The sequence below is a fragment of the Henckelia pumila genome, chromosome 3 (genome assembly GCF_033568475.1).
Source record: "Henckelia pumila isolate YLH828 chromosome 3, ASM3356847v2, whole genome shotgun sequence".
In the NCBI taxonomy this organism is placed as follows: Eukaryota; Viridiplantae; Streptophyta; class Magnoliopsida; order Lamiales; family Gesneriaceae; genus Henckelia; species Henckelia pumila.
The window spans coordinates 195,806,063-195,822,141 of NC_133122.1; the positions used below are offsets into that span (position 1 = coordinate 195,806,063).

Sequence of the window (16,079 nt, forward strand, 5' to 3'; positions counted from 1 at the left end):
AGCTCGGTAGTCTAATTTTACGCGTGATACATTCATAGCTGAACTAAGGAGTAAAAAGCTACTGAATTAAAATCTCATCCATCATCCCAAATCATGCATAGTCGCGTGATCTAATTATTTCTTCTCTATCCAAAATGTACATTTTTACTCAACTTTAAGACCTAAATCACTTAAAACTCTTTAATGGCCGGTTTATTTTGTTGAAGAACAAACGGTAAACGAATATTAATTAAATACAAGGAAACGGAGAGGTATCTATATATGTAAGCACTTAACTGAAGGTATATATATATAAGCCAAGACGTCCATTACCAGATCACACGTCCGTTACGAACCATTTCGAATTTGAATGGACCCATAATTTTGTGCTTTCAGTGCCAGTTCTTAACAAGGTTGTTTGGTCCAAACGTAACTTATTTCTTCACCTATATTTGTATTTTTGTCAGGAAAAGCCAAGAATGCAGTAGCTTTACTCACACCAATTATGTGGTTGGATACTTAATTCGTTTGTTTGTTTGCTTGCTTGGCTTTTAATGAATGGGAACGTTTTTTCTGCACCAAATTTCCTTATAAACGAAACCCTGAAACCATTCATCTCCTCCAACATTTGGTTCACCATGAAAGAAGTGATACATATGTTGTCCACAAAGAAGCATAGAGTACAAGTACTTCTGGTACTCTTTGTCGTAAAATATGTAATGACGATTATCTCATGCATGTCAGAAGAACGAGACATCTATTTGGTTTTAATGGAAGGTGAGCCAGTTGCATTCCATGGAGTTGTACAGAAGGATTCTAAAGTAGGCAAAAGTTACGACAGGTAATTGAACATTAAATAGAATATTGAACCCTTGAAAATATGTTTCTGAGTTTCACTATAATAAGTTTCCTATGTTAGAAAACAAAAAACAAAAACAATGTAACGTCCCGCCTGTGCTGATTAAATCAACTATGGTTTCACTCCATCTTGAACTATTTAATCACTTTCATCGCTGTTGTAAATTGTTAGTGAAGATTCCATTGCTCATGCAAAGCACTTGGTAGACTCCCATGACCAATTTCTGCAAACAACTCTCGATGAAGGGAGCTACAACAAGCTTTACAGCTTCAAAAACGTTGTCAATGGATTCGCAGTTCACACAACAACTTCTCAGGTTATATATAATTGATCATATTTATGATCCCCGCATACCCTTCACACGATCCACTTTAACTTCTTGTATTTTTAGCTTAAACCATAAATAAAATAAAAAAACTCATTTTTTTTGTACTAAAAATGAAGGTAGATAAGTTCAAGAATTCAGCTGAAGTGAAGCTGGTCGAAAAAGATAGGGGAGCTAAACTAATGACAAGTTATACTCCAGAATTTTTAGGGTTACCAGCAGTTTGGAGTCGAGAAGGACGAGATAAAAATGGAGGTGAAGGAATAGTGATTGGTTTTGTGGATACAGGCATAAATCCTTTACACCCCAGCTTTGTTTACGATCCCTTGAACCCCTTCACAATATCAAATATCTCTCATTTTTCTGGAACTTGTGAGGGAGGCCCTTTATTTCCCGAGACTTCTTGCAACGGTAAGATCGTTTCTGCTCGGTTTTTCGTTGCTGGGGCACGAGCGTCCATGACTCTTAATGCTTCTGTTGATATTCAGTCACCCTTTGATGCAGCTGGACATGGAAGGTAGGTATACATGTACTTGTATGATTTTACATTCCTCCACTTTTTTTTTTTTCTTTTTTTTCAAGGTCATTGATAATTAACGATATCGAGTAGTAAATAAGGGATTGAACTATTTGGGAGAGTTTCTAGGAAGCACTTATCAGCTTTTCCTAAAAGCTCTCTCAAACATTACCTTAGTAATGCTGAAGGCAATAATCTAGAAGTTGTAAGAATACATGCATGCACGCATGCATGCAAAGATCTTCTCGTGTTTTTAATGTTTAATAATAATTGCAGTCACGTTGCTTCAACCGCAGCTGGGAATTTTGGAGTCCCGGTGGTTGTGGATGGATTCTTTTATGGTAGAGCCAGTGGAATGGCTCCAAAAGCAAGGTAATTTTTCTAGCTTTTTATTGACCCCCACAGTGAAATAATTAAAGCTAGCTCATATAAAGTAATGGTAATGGCCTCTTTGGATGGATAGGATTGCTGTTTATAAAGCTGTTTATCCAACAGTGGGAACTTTAACAGATGTATTAGCAGCAATTGATCAAGTAAGCAAGCACCTTCTTCTTGTTCTTCCGTTGCGTTTTGTCGAATAAATTCCATTTATGAAGAAGAGGGTTTGGCTGGATTCTATATATAGTGGGGAGAGAGGAAATTTTTCAGGGATAAATCGTTATATATATGTTGCAATAATTCATGCCTTATTATATAATAATATATTTACCAGATACGAATGGAAGGTGAATGCATATATACAATAAGATGGCAGAAGTATGCGCAACAAAAGATTTAATAAGAATGTCAATATCGAAGGCAGAATGAGAATTAAATATGAGATGGGCTTCACTTCCGTTGCAGGCAATATTTGATGGGGTAGATATCCTAACACTGTCCGTAGGACCAGATGAGCCTCCAGAGGGCAAGCTCACATTCCTGGGCATGTTTGAAATATTCATGTTGTATGCACACAAGGCCGGAGTTTTCGTCGTCCAGGCAGCAGGCAATCAAGGTCCGGATCCTTACTCCGTCATCTCATACAGTCCTTGGGTCGTCGGTGTTGCGGCTTGCAAAACAGACAGAACTTACCCTGGCACTCTTGTCCTTGGCAATGGTCAAAAAGTCGGTGGCATTGGATTATCAGGCATGCCGTTTCTTCTCGTGTTCTGTCGTGATATTAAAAGTTATAGGTAGTGGTAGCAATTCAATTGAAATTCTTTAATCCTATGACTGTTCAAACCTTATGTTTTGATCATTGTGTCACACAATTATTATTTCCTGAACATATATATCATTCACATATAGAAAATCCAATGAATTTGCACCACAGGTCCAAGTTTCGGAAGTGGCTTGCTTCAATATAAGTTAGTGCTGGCTAAAGATGCAATCAAGGTGAATAGAACGTTTCCTATGACTCCTCAGTATGTAGAGGAATGCCAATATCCAGAGGCACTTGATCCGACGGTGGTGCGAGGCAGCGTGGTGATCTGCACGTTTTCAGCTGGTTTCTACAATAATACTTCAACTCTAGATGCCATTATTGAAACAGCTAAGGTTCTTGGATTCATGGGATTTGTCCTCGTGGCAAATCCGAGTTATGGAGACTTCATAGCTCAGCCTATTCCCTTTTCAGTTCCTGGAATACTAATCCCGCGAATAAGTGATTCTAAGGTATATATATATATATTTACATGAAACACCAGTTAAACTAGCAGAATCATATGCAATCAAGAAAGTTTGGACATGGGAAATATTTGTCACACTTTTTGTTTGTTATTATAGATTATATCTCGATATTATGAGCAGCAGACGCAAAGAGACGACAAAGGGCGCGGTATAAGATATAGTGGCAGGGCAGCCATAAGTGAGGGAAGAATTGCTACTTACATGGAAAGAGCACCGGTCGTCAGTAGATTCTCTTCAAGAGGTCCTGATTATATGGACCAAAGAAAGAGCCCTGCCGATGTACTTAAACCGGATATTTTAGCTCCAGGTGACCAAATTTGGGCAGCTTGGAGCCCCATGAGTGTTCAGAATCCGATCCTATCGGGTATTTTTGATACAAAACTGTTGTTCTTCAATATCCATTTCAAGAATCTTCAAAGATTTCAAGTCCCCTGGAATCTAATACTAAATTTTCAGGCAACAGTTTTGCTATAGTATCAGGAACGAGTATGGCAACTCCCCACATTGCAGGCATAGCTGCACTGATAAAGGAAAAGAACTCGGCATGGACTCCTTCCATGATTGCTTCGGCCTTGTCCACCACCGCCATTAAGCACGATAACAGAGGAGAACCGATAATGGCCGAAGGTTTTGCCCCCTACAGTTTACATCCAGCCGCACCATTTGGTTTTGGTGCCGGCCTAGTCGATCCCATTCGTGCCTTGGACCCTGGACTTGTCTTTGCTACTGGTAATTTGATGTTTTTACTCCAGCATATATAGATCTTGAACACCTTTCACTGACATCTTTTCCAGTTCTTGTACCTGTGCTGATTAATAGCATGAAACAGGATTTGAAGGTTACCTTGGTTTTTTGTGCTCTCTTCCAAACGCGGATCCGTCGGCTGTTAAAATCGCAACTGGAGGCTCATGTGGCCCAAGTTTTAGCAACCCGTCTGACCTGAACCAACCTTCAGTGACAATTACAGCACTGTCTGGAAAACGAACTGTGAATAGAGTCGTCAAGAATGTCGCAAGCAAACCGGAGACATACCTGTCAGCCGTGCTGGTGCCAAATGGAGTGAGCATAAGTATTGATCCACCCTGGTTCACCATAGCTCCCGGAGGGACTCAAAACTTGGAAATTAAACTTGTTGTTACCAATGTACTTGAGGACTTTAGTTTCGGGGAAATTGTTCTAACAGGAAGCCTGAATCACATTGTAAGGATTCCTGTTTCAGTTTTGCCTGTTTCAGTCTAAGTTCCCAAAGGAAAATATTCAGATATTCATTAATGTCAATAGTTATAATATTCAATTAAGTTCTAGATCATGCAATATTTTCATTAATGTCGACATATATTTGAAAATGTTCCACATATTATAATATTATTGTGGTAAACAAAAATTAATGAAGGTTCAACTCATAAATTACACTGAAATTTAACAAGTGGAAATATATTCCACTATTTAAATTATAAATTATAAATGTTAAAATACATAAACTGAAGAAGACCGAAATCACAAACCAAATTGCGGGAAATTTTTTTTGAACGTTTGCCATGAATTATTTTGGCATTGTTGATATTTAAATATTGGTTTTGACAAATATAATAATAATAATAATTTTTATTTGAGATTTTTGTTAAAGTTTGTTTGAATTATGAATTGATCATTCTCATGACAAATGACGTCTGCCCTTCAATTAATGTCATAGGAATAGGCTTTTTAGTCTTTCCAATGTCATATATCTCCCCTATTAAATTTGTTATTAATGCCAATGATATTGATTGATTCATGTCTCATGATGCCCCCAATAAATAAATATATTCTAAAAAAAATTCTTCATTTCATTTCCCTTCACCTGATTCTCCACGTGAAATTGGTCGTTCTAATATTCCATCGATCGGCTAAGTTTATGTTAGCACATGGGTCATGTGCTGCATCCAAATGCTTAATTTTTTTTACATTTGAGATATTAATGTGGGTAAGTTAGATCTTACATATACAGGCACTGCCTTCACACGCATCTAACGGTTGACATTTATCAATAAATATGGGGTCCATTATTTTTTAGTGGACCCCGCATGTATTGATAAATGATGACCCTTAGATCTATCATGAGGGTAATACCTGTATAGGCAGGTTGAAATGAACCTTTAATGTGAATATCTCAAATACAAAAAAATATGAGCAGCTGGGTCCCCATTCGGGCACTGCCCGAATGAAGTAGCATAGACTAAACCCGATCATAGATGCACGGAAAGTGTTTTTTTATGTAGTTTTTATATATATATATATATATATATATATATATATATATAAAATTTTTGATCGAACCATTTGAATTTTGAAATACTACACAAACCATCCACGAAATATTTTTCCAACCAACTATGAAAAGACACGCGCATCTTTTTTGTTTTTGTTTTTAAACTTTTAAGTTACTCCTCCACGGTTAAAAAAACATAAATTTTAAGAATAGACAAGGTAATCAACATAGTGTTTTTTAATCATATTTTTTCACAAATATTAAGAAAAATTATTAGAAAAATAAAATTTGTACAAACTTAATATTTTATCTCTATTTAATGTATTCAAAAATTATAAGCATCGTTTGGTTTGAATGATAGGATAAGCAATACATAGATAAATGATATAATGCAAATTAAAAATAAATAAGAAAAAATAGTTAATACATTATTTGATTTGATAGATAGATTATAATCTATTTGATTTAATTGATGTAAAATTAATAATTAATAAATAAATAAATAATATGACAACAATAACGCGAAATTAAATGTGATAAGTTATACATAGATTAATAATACATCAAACCAAACAATGCGTATATAGTAAAAAAAATGTAAAAAAAATATTATTAAATATAGTTTATGTCAGTATATTTGGAACGAAAAAAAATAAAAAAGAGAGAAGGTAACTTGTATAATTTTTTTTTTTTTTTTGAAAGCATAACTTGTATAATTGATACGAAACAAGTATATTTTTTAGCATTGACTTTCATAAGTAAAGTATAGACAGACGGAGGCTGCACGTGTTGCTTGAGAATAAATATAAATATAAAATGAATTGATTAGATGTTTGTGTTTGTCCGAGGAAATATGATAAATAATACACATTGAAAATGAACAAGAAGGCTCTCTCCATTCTGCTCAGAACCAAAATGCGCCCATCTTCCCCCGCAACTGTAAGCTCTTCTTTTGACTCGCTTCTGATCAAATAGTTTATCAAATTGACTTAATCATTTTATTTTAAGTTGTTTCTATATGGGTTGTAATTTGAGATTGTGTTTTTGCGATTTACAGAACAGGATTAATCAAATGCAATTTCCTCCCATCGACAATTATAAAATTTCCTCTTCCGATGAGGTTTCCACCAATCCCCGCAGGTATGCAATCACCAAAGAACGAGTCTTTTATTCTAAAACCATGTGACAGACTAGGAAGTTTTGAGCAATCTAATTTTTTTTTTCGAATTTTTTTTTTGGTGCTTGGAATTTTGGTGCTGCAAGAATCTTGTGTTCGTTTTGAGGATTGGAATATTTATGCTACAATGAGTTGAAAGTGTAGGTTTTTGAAAAGTTGTGATTTGTGGATGTGGTTTGTTCTTCAAAAAGATGCGTAGTTTTATGGGTTTGGTTAAGATATAGAACTGGTTGCTTGCAGCCGGTGCATGAGAGATATTAATTAGTTGCATACTTGCATTTATGTAGATTTTCTGGTAGAATCTGATTTGAGTTCAAACAAGCTCAAGTAGCTTGAATAAAGTTGGTGATATTGTCTCCATGATGCTGCAGCTAACGATGGTTGAAAATTTATGCAGCATCCAAAAGTTTTCTTTTTTTTACTCATTTGTAATGTGAAAAAAAAAAAAAAACACACATTTCAGAGTCTGAAACTCTGAAGAAAATTCAGTTTCACTATGCAGAAATATCTTGTATCAGTTATATTGGCTTCTAGTTTGGTGTAAACCTCTTTCCATGTTGTCTCGCACCAAGAAAATGCTTAATAGAACGATAAAAAAAAAGTCAATTCAAACTTGAGGCTTTTTCTAACAAAAAAAAGGGATACACCAAGAACTTGGTAGATAAGGATTGTGGGTTAGATTGAGCTACCTTCTTTATAGGAGAATGGAGAATGATTTTGCCCTTATTTCTGAAAGCTTTCAGGTGGTTTTTTGGAAATTAAATTGAAATATTGCCATGTTGTAGTCACTTGCTGAATATGTTCATAAAAATGAGAGACCTGGTAGCATACCAAACGTCTTCATGTCAGAAATGTATGCTTAAGTGGAAAGAGTATCCATTGACCTTGATAATTATATATTGTAGTACAATGACATAGAAGAAAATGTTATTAGTTGGTCATGAGTCATAACAGATTTTTACAATAGATGTGATGTTTTCAGAGAACTTGGGGAAGTGCGAGAGTCAATGCACTCTGCTATATCAATGAACAAGACAGAGATTTTAGATGCTGCATTAAATGAATTTTCTGAGGTGATATTTGTGGTTTAAATGCCATGCAATTTTTTTACACATGACTGCATAATACTGATTGCAACTTGGTGTAGGGCTACTTTGGACTATCAAATGAGAATCGTCAGACTTTACTGATAACACTTTCTAGAGAATATGATCTCAATCGAACTCAGCTTCGGGAACTAGTGAAGCAATACCTTGAGCTTGAGCTTCCGAGTGGTAAACTTGTGTGTTATCATTTATTCAAAGAGCGTTTTGGTTTTTATTTTACTTAGCCTTGGAAATTGACGACATTTCATAGCTTTAGGTGATAAGGATGTGGATAATGTTCCTGAAGAGGAAGGTTCGTTGGCAGCTTTCTATAGGATTGAACGGGATTTGAGGCATTCTCTTAAGCCAATGTATGAAGTTCTATTTGAACGGTTGAACACGCACCCTGGGGGATTGAGATTCTTGTCGATCATGCGAGCAGACATACTCTCTTTGCTCATGTACGGTTATGCAACTAATCTTACAATTTTTTTTCATGTTTTGGCTCTTGTTATACTTTAAGTGAATCATGAATATGCAAACTCTTTTTGCTAAACATGATTGGGGTATGCCACCCCACATAAATTAAAAGTAAATGAAAGAGAATGAGCTTAGTTGTTTCACATGTTCTTTCGATCTTGCAGTGTATTTCTTTTTCGCTTCTATATGCATGTTGATTTGCTGAACAGATAAGAGTAGAATATCTGAATCTTACCGGAACCCTTTTCAACCATCATCTCAGGAACGAAAATTTTGCGCCACTGAGAGCACTTGACTCTTACTTGAAAGAGAAGCTCATTACATGGCTCAGCCCTGCTAACCTTCAGCTTCATAACATAACATGGGATGATCCAGCTTCATTGTTGGAGAAGATCGTAGCATATGAGGTCAGTTTCTTGGTTGTCATATGCAATAGATGTTTCCAATCCATGTATTGCACCATGTAAACATATAGATGTAGTCATTCTTATGGTCAGGCAGTGCATCCAATCAGCAACCTTTTAGATTTGAAGAGAAGACTTGGTGTTGGACGCCGTTGTTTTGGATACTTGCATCCAGCTATTCCAGGTTAGGATTTTTTTTCTTGTCTACCATGGTCAGAATAACATGGGATAGCGACTAACATATCACAAACTGGTAGTGTCAGAATAACATGGGATAGCGATTAACATATCACAAACTGGTAGTTGCAGAAAAGTTTCGACTTGTGTTAAATGGTCAATGCATAAGCTAGCAAGTTTTCTTGCTATGTATTTGCAGAAAGTAAGTAGGTTGTGCCTTGAAAGTCACTCTATCAGATTTCTTGATTATAATGTCACATTGCTGATCTTAATTTCCCAATGCAAGTATTAAACTTTGTAAGTTATTGGTCTATCTAAGTCGTTTTTAATTCCACAAGGGTTTGAAGCTAACTGCATAGATCTATAATCTGCATTTGAGGTTTAGGCGTTGCATCTGTGTATATTCTATACATTTGCATTGATGTAGTCTAATAAATGTTTTTTATTCTCCAGGTGAACCACTGATTTTTATTGAAGTTGCACTCATGAAAAATGTGGCTCAAACGATACAGGTGAATAACTTTCTACCAAGTTGGTGGAGAAATAGTGCTTAGCTATCATTCATTATTGACTAAATCGACACAGGAAGTTCTATGGGATGACCCTCCAATTGCTGAATGTGAGGCAACATGTGCACTCTTTTATTCTATATCTTCAACTCAGGTAACTATTAGAATGGTAATTATTTGCTGCCCAAATTATTTTGATTCTAATTTAATTTTTGTTTCAATTCTTCTCTACATAGATCTGTAACCTGGTTTTTCCTTGCTGCTTGAGCCTTCATGAACTTCCTTTTCTCAGGACCTGTCTATTTTTTCCTCTATCTCACACATAGTGGGTGTGAGATTTTCTGGCTTCAGTTTCATGGAACGTTATGGGTCTGATTTTTTGGCGATTAGCTCTACTAAAATCAGCTAAAGAATTATACAAATGTAGTTTTAAAAAATCAACCAATTTTCCAAATTTTTTAAAATCAAAATCATTATCTGACATTTTAAATAACTTATTCAACAACATTTATTACATGCCTGAGCTTTATTCTGTTTACTTTTTCCAAACAATCGTTATTTTACTTTCATATTTTAAATTCAGCATTACACAATCCCTTGACACTTATCCACTTGTTACATTTCATATTAATTACCTGTTTCGTATCCAAATAACATTGTCAATTATCTTTTCCCCAAAATACTACAAAGTATTTCTCAAATTTTTTGGTTTGATAGTCCAACCAATGCCATGCTCTAACTTGTTCGTTGATTTTTGTTGGAAGTTCTTGAGTGGGAAGATGAACTTATTAGTTTCACATATTTGCTTGTTAACGACACATTACTTTTTTCTCCTCTTAAGTTCATTTTAACCTCATTCGATGCTGCATTCTTGCCTGCACAACGCATTGATCTCCCCTAATCTACTTCATCTTGATTCTGAATTGTTAGCTTCTGGTTGATTTTTAAAAATTATGCTACTGAATCTTACTTTTCCTGACAGTTTATGTTGATTTTAATTTGCAGCCTGGTTTATCTGGAATTAACCTGGGAAAGTTTCTTATTAAACGTGTGATTGATGTCGTGAGAAAGGAAATGCCAAGAATCTCAGTAAGCACAGATTCTTTAGCCACAGTTTAAACTGGAGCTGCATATACAATTGAAGTATACTCATATAACAATCCATCTAAACTTACGTCCTGATGATATGGACTATCTGAAATTGCCATTTTCATCACCCTTGAGGCTTAAAATATCTGCTAGAAAATTAGTAAAACCAAAGGTGAAAGTTGATCTTAGACTCTGGTTCAACAATGAAAGAGATTTGCATTCAGGATTCTACATTCTCGCTTATAAGAGAAATATTATAAAATTTGACGTTGTGGCTTGGAAATATGTTTGTTTCTAGTATGTTATGTCATGCGCATATGTTCATTTTATAAGCCCTTTGCACAAAGATTTCTTTACAGAATTTTTTTAGACTGGAATGTTTGAAGATACTGCTATTATAAAAGAAATGCTTCATTGAATAGCAGCTATAGGATAAGTGCCTTAAAAACAGAAAAATGTAATAAATATTCGTACTTAAACAGGATGGAAGCACAATTAAATTCATTTCTTGAACTATGAAGATTTTTATTATCCACATTTAGGTCAGTCAGTTACTTTCCTCTGCAGCAAAATCATTAGACTGTTTTATATGCCTGTGGAACAAATATGAGAACTAGAGTATCACATTTTTTGGATTTTTCAGCAGCACCAATTTCTTACTCTTTCTTAAACCATTTTTTTTCTTTTTCTTGCTAACATTATATCTCCTGTTCTCACTATTATGTTGAAAATCTACCCTGCAGACATTTGCAACTCTTAGTCCTATACCAGGGTACATGCAATGGATTTTGTCAAAGTTGGCATCAGCTGAGAGATCTACTTCTGCTTTCAGAGAAATGTTGCTGAAACCAGAAGAAGAAAGTGCTCTCTTAGATGCAACAAAGTAAATATGTGTTGATTTATTTTTACTTCAGATTCAATGTTCATACTTCTTTATTGGGGGTGCAGCATGAGAGTTCTGGAACTCCATATCATTAATTCTCTGTATTTGGAAGGTGTTGTATGCTTGTATTGCATTCTAATATATCCCAACCATTGTTAACCTCTTTGGCATAGACTTTTCATTTAGGTTTCCATGGACAGTGTTTTGCAGCTATACTATACCATAGTTATCTTTATCTTGTTATTTCAGCATTTAGTTTGAATCATAGTTGCACCATATTACTACAAGTAGGCTATTGTGGAATCTGATCAGCATATACGACACCATTACTGTCCTTGTTTACACCTGGGAGGACTCTAGAAAATTGTGCCGGATTTGATCTCTTATCGTTATCAGGATCACATCATTCTGTCTAGATAAGAGATCAAATCAGTGCCAGCTTTTGCAATCAAGTAATGATGTACTGGCGTTAACATGTTGATCTTAACTACCCAAAACTTCGCCAATAGATCTTTTGTATAGAAATGATTCACTCTCTATTCTTCAATCATATAGCCTCTAACTCTTTGTTTTTGGTTCATATTTCCGAATCTAGCTGAAGTAGCGTGCTGCAGTATTATTTTGTCCTTGAGGAGTCAGATATTAGGATTTTGCTTGATTCAAGTTAACTGCTTGGGAAGATTTTACTATATTTCATTTCACTCTTTGTCTTGATGCTTTTTTAAAACTATACAAAAAACCATGTCTCTTAGACTCTGTTGTGGTAACCATTCTTTACCGTGCTGTTCTCAAGAGATATGTATTTCAACTGACTGAGCCGTTAACAAAACCACATCTAATATGCTATGAATCAAATTTGATATTTAGGTTAATTTAATTTGATCACAAATGCTCTTGTTCTAATATATTCATTTGTGACAGAGAATTTACTTCTGGAAAAAATGGGATGGAAGTGATGCGGAACTTGTTATCCACACCGGATCATGAATGGGTTAATTCAACTTCTTTGACAACAGCGCTGCAAATCCCTTTGACACGGCTTTGCGCCAGGTATTTATTTTGAAATATTTGTGCGAACAAAGAGACTCCTAGAAATTTTAAATAAATTGTTTGATTTGGAAAGAATGAACAATATAAAAGTGTTGGAACACTATATCCTGATCACCAAAGTGAACTAATTCCTTCATATTTTAAATCTGCCACTGAATATCAAGCAAAATTATGAGAAAGACTTGATGAAAAATCTATATTATATGCATATCCCCTAAGTATTCAAATTACTTTGGCAAGAAGAAGCAAAAGGAAAAAGGGAGCATTTGCAAATTCTTGAAAGCCCTTTTTTTGTGTTGGAGATTGTTTACAATTTTGCAGAGGACATGACTCATTAGCGAGGTACATAAAAATAGCATAATTTTTGCAGATTGATATCTTGAGTTTAACAATGTGATTTGCCTTAAGTGTGATCTGAGCATGATTTCAAGTGTATTCATAGTGCTGCTTTAGATTTTTGCATTTCTGTTGTATTGACTTCCTACTACAGGTATCTTTTCCTAGAGAAAAAGAGGGGAAAAGCTCTAGATTCTGTCGGAAATTTTCATTTGCAAAATGGAGCGGTATGTTATTTAATATTATTCTGTACGATTTCACTTCTCTTCTGTCATGGTTGTTGCAATTTATGTGCGTTGGATGCTGCTGGGCTGACGGGTTGTGGCTTTTTTTTTTTATGTGGTTTCGAGTTTACTTAAAATCATTCGTTAGCTTCCCTAGTAAAAATCCATGTTGCCGCATCTACTTTCAATTGACTTCGAGCATGCTCACAAACTATCTGGATGAGCTTTAAGTCATTGGTGGTTTGATCTGTACAAGTTTACTCTCACAAAAACACTATGAAAAAATGTCTGTCCAGTAAAGAGACAGGGGAGATGAATTTGAATTGCAAAGTATCAGTATGGAAGAAGTTCATTGTAATCAGTAGTCATTTTGTATATTATATTTACAAGTGATCAGGAAAGTTAATTTACTTATGTGTACGTACAATAATACTTATCTTGTTTCATGCTTATTGCATTTATGTGCGTCGGACGATTGGAAGAATTACATATTGTTAATCATATGTACAGATGATCGGAAGAATTAATTGGATGGCTGATCGGTCAGAAAAAGGCCTAAGACAGAGTGCAGGAATAATGGTCAATTATATTTACAAGTAAGGCATTGATCTATATTTGCTTGGGCTCTCTATTCTATGGATGTTTCCATGCTTCCATCTTCTGAAAAAAAGGCACTTCATGCACATTGTTATGGTCCTTGCCATTCGGTCATGGCTATGGAATTCAATTATCAAACTTTAGTTTTGTCTTTTGTCTATGATCAACAGAAACTATTCACATGCTGACTTTGCAGGGTTGATAACATCGAAGAAAATGCTAAATCATATTTTAGTAAAGGGCAAATCCAAGCTTCTTCAGATGTCAGAGCCTACATTGAGGTAATCATTTGCCACCAGAGAACATTTGTTGTTTAGATATTATATGTACGTCTTTACCTTATTGACCCTCATTGCCTGAATATCCACCAAAAACACCCGGTTTATGCTTACAATGATTTGGTTCGTGCAGCCAAGTCAGGATAATCATGAAGAAACCAAGGGCTAGAAGATTGCATTATAGTTCGTGCTCGAAATCGACAGGTCAAGTCTCTGCATGCACCCTAGTATTCAATGAATGACACCATAAAAATCCCTTCACATACTTAATTTATCTTTTGGAGCGAATATTGTGGCTTCCGTTTGTTTTGGTCTCTCTTTTTTTGGGAACAAAAAATGTGTGCATTTAGTTCAGCTGCTTCCATGATATAGTCGCATGTCCTTTGTTTCCTTAAAATTAATTCTACATGCAACAACAATTAGCAACAATTTAATGGGTTCTTGTGCTAGTTTAACCCGACGAGAGATTATATATGATTTCAATATTTCTGGAATTACTTTTTGAGTATCAAGTTATTATGATGATTGTAACTGAGCTCCCTAGAGTTTCAAAGTTAATCGCTATGGGAAATATTCTTACATGATTAACTGCCAGTTATTGTATTGTGCTCTCCAGTCTGTGAAGAAGCAAGCATGCCTATTTTTAGCCATTTAACTTGAATTTTTATCTTATTGCATTGGATATACAACAAATTACAGTCATATTGTCTGTTCGATTGAGGAAGGTGTCCTGTCATCACTTCTCACTCTCCGTCATAACATGAGTTTCTGATACATAGTCCCTCATGACTTTTGTGTTGTGTTCATCCATCATCTGTAATCATTCATGCAAACTGCACAATTAGTAAAAACTAGTTGAAGATCGAAAATAAAATAGAAGAAAAAGACCGTCTTCTCTTAACCTTCGATGCCAGACGCTTCAGGTTGTCCCATTCAAAATCTCTCTTGCAATATGCAGACCGGACCTTGATTACATATTAGACACAGAAATTGTACAATTTGCAACTTTTTCTGGTGAAAATAACATTGAAGTGAAATTCTTAATTACGGTATAGAAAGATACTGACCTCTAGTATGCGTAGAGCTGAAAAGAAAAATCAAATCATAAGCATACCATGCCATTGGCACACAGATGTTAATATTTTTTTGAATCAATATTTCAGATTATACAAAAAGTGAATTATTGACGTACCTAAACTTCTGTGCCTGGATGACTCCCGCATCAAATCAGCACAAAACTTATCTCCATCATTCAAGGAATGCTGTTCCAGGAACTGCATCAGTTCCGCATACGCCTCTCTGTTGTAGCTCTGTTCTTCCAATCTACTGTGAGTTTCTAAAACTCATCCAGAAGGGGTTGTTTATATACAGTTATAAGCATATTTATATGTTTGTTCAATATTATTGTACTTGGTCATTTTCAATGGTCTATATAGCCAAACAAATTCATGGTGTATGCATTTATTATAAATGGAGGAGTTTACAGTTATTGTTTTCCACCTCTCATAAGCTCGAAGGTCTAATGAAAATGCATTTTAGACCATGAGGTCAGAAGTTAAAAATTTGTGGCGAACAATCTCTTTTTCATCTTTTTATGTTGGTCTCAAGTAAAAAAAAAAAACAGAAAGAAAGACCTGAAGCTGTGCGTTGACAATTTTAACCGCGATGTAGGTGAAAAAATCATGTAGTTGTTGAGCTGCTTTCTTTTCTTGGGAGGCATCTCCATACCCTACAAACCATGCACTTCTTCAAACACTACATAGCATTCCATTTAAAAGAGTTCGAAACGTGGAAACTCACCAGGAACATACATCTTTTGGCATTGAACACTTGTGGGGTGAGAAATCCTCTGTTTCAGTGGGTTAAAGGTAATAGTACTTCTGGTTCTATTAGGATTTAGAGGACAGAACAAGAATTGAGAAGCTGGGAGAATTGTGTAGGATTCCATGGATGATGTTTGCACTCTTGTTGCTGTGTATCTGTAATTTATGAAAATTAGTGAATGATTTGGATTTGCTTTTGTTTTGTGAAGGGGTTTAAGTTTAGTTTGACATCATCTTATGGAAAGTTTGAAAATATCTGAGTGTCATATTCCAAAAATATCTTGAGCTTACATGGAATAAAAATTGAGTGTGGTGGAACCCAATAACAGTTTTTCTTTTTTTCTTTTAATGAACCTGAGGGCCACGGCTAG

The 16,079-nt window shown here is 35.2% G+C and overlaps 3 protein-coding genes across 6 annotated transcripts; 2 read left to right on the forward strand and 1 right to left on the reverse strand.

Annotated features, from left to right (window-relative positions):
* The first annotated feature begins 698 nt into the window (after positions 1–698).
* On the forward strand, positions 699–4,587 carry LOC140890294 (subtilisin-like protease SBT2.4). Its single transcript, XM_073298055.1, has 10 exons — positions 699–820; positions 1,010–1,154; positions 1,283–1,680; positions 1,957–2,052; positions 2,144–2,213; positions 2,524–2,806; positions 2,993–3,333; positions 3,445–3,712; positions 3,805–4,077; positions 4,178–4,587. Exons 1-10 carry the CDS (start codon positions 699–701, stop codon positions 4,585–4,587), a joined length of 2,406 nt encoding a protein of 801 aa, XP_073154156.1.
* A 1,841-nt stretch (positions 4,588–6,428) lies between these two features.
* Positions 6,429–15,380, forward strand: LOC140886935 (uncharacterized). 4 transcript variants are annotated; one of them, XM_073293867.1, is made up of 17 exons: positions 6,429–6,535; positions 6,654–6,736; positions 7,741–7,846; positions 7,921–8,047; positions 8,130–8,319; positions 8,601–8,745; positions 8,836–8,926; positions 9,373–9,431; positions 9,505–9,582; positions 10,434–10,517; positions 11,261–11,400; positions 12,322–12,450; positions 12,941–13,013; positions 13,521–13,606; positions 13,804–13,888; positions 14,019–14,089; positions 15,049–15,380. In XM_073293867.1, exons 1-16 carry the CDS (start codon positions 6,473–6,475, stop codon positions 14,052–14,054), a joined length of 1,575 nt encoding a protein of 524 aa, XP_073149968.1. In that variant the 5' UTR covers positions 6,429–6,472; the 3' UTR covers positions 14,055–14,089; positions 15,049–15,380. The 4 variants fall into 4 exon arrangements, with proteins under 4 accessions (XP_073149968.1, XP_073149969.1, XP_073149971.1 ...); XM_073293868.1 differs by having other exon boundaries at positions 8,136–8,319; XM_073293870.1 differs by having other exon boundaries at positions 7,756–7,846.
* On the reverse strand, positions 14,427–15,924 carry LOC140886936 (chaperonin-like RBCX protein 1, chloroplastic). Its single transcript, XM_073293872.1, has 6 exons — positions 15,686–15,924; positions 15,520–15,614; positions 15,078–15,195; positions 14,953–14,969; positions 14,788–14,850; positions 14,427–14,699 (listed from the first exon to the last, which is right to left on the reverse strand). Exons 1-6 carry the CDS (start codon positions 15,831–15,833, stop codon positions 14,622–14,624), a joined length of 519 nt encoding a protein of 172 aa, XP_073149973.1. The 5' UTR covers positions 15,834–15,924; the 3' UTR covers positions 14,427–14,621.
* Between the last annotated feature and the right edge of the window lie 155 nt (positions 15,925–16,079).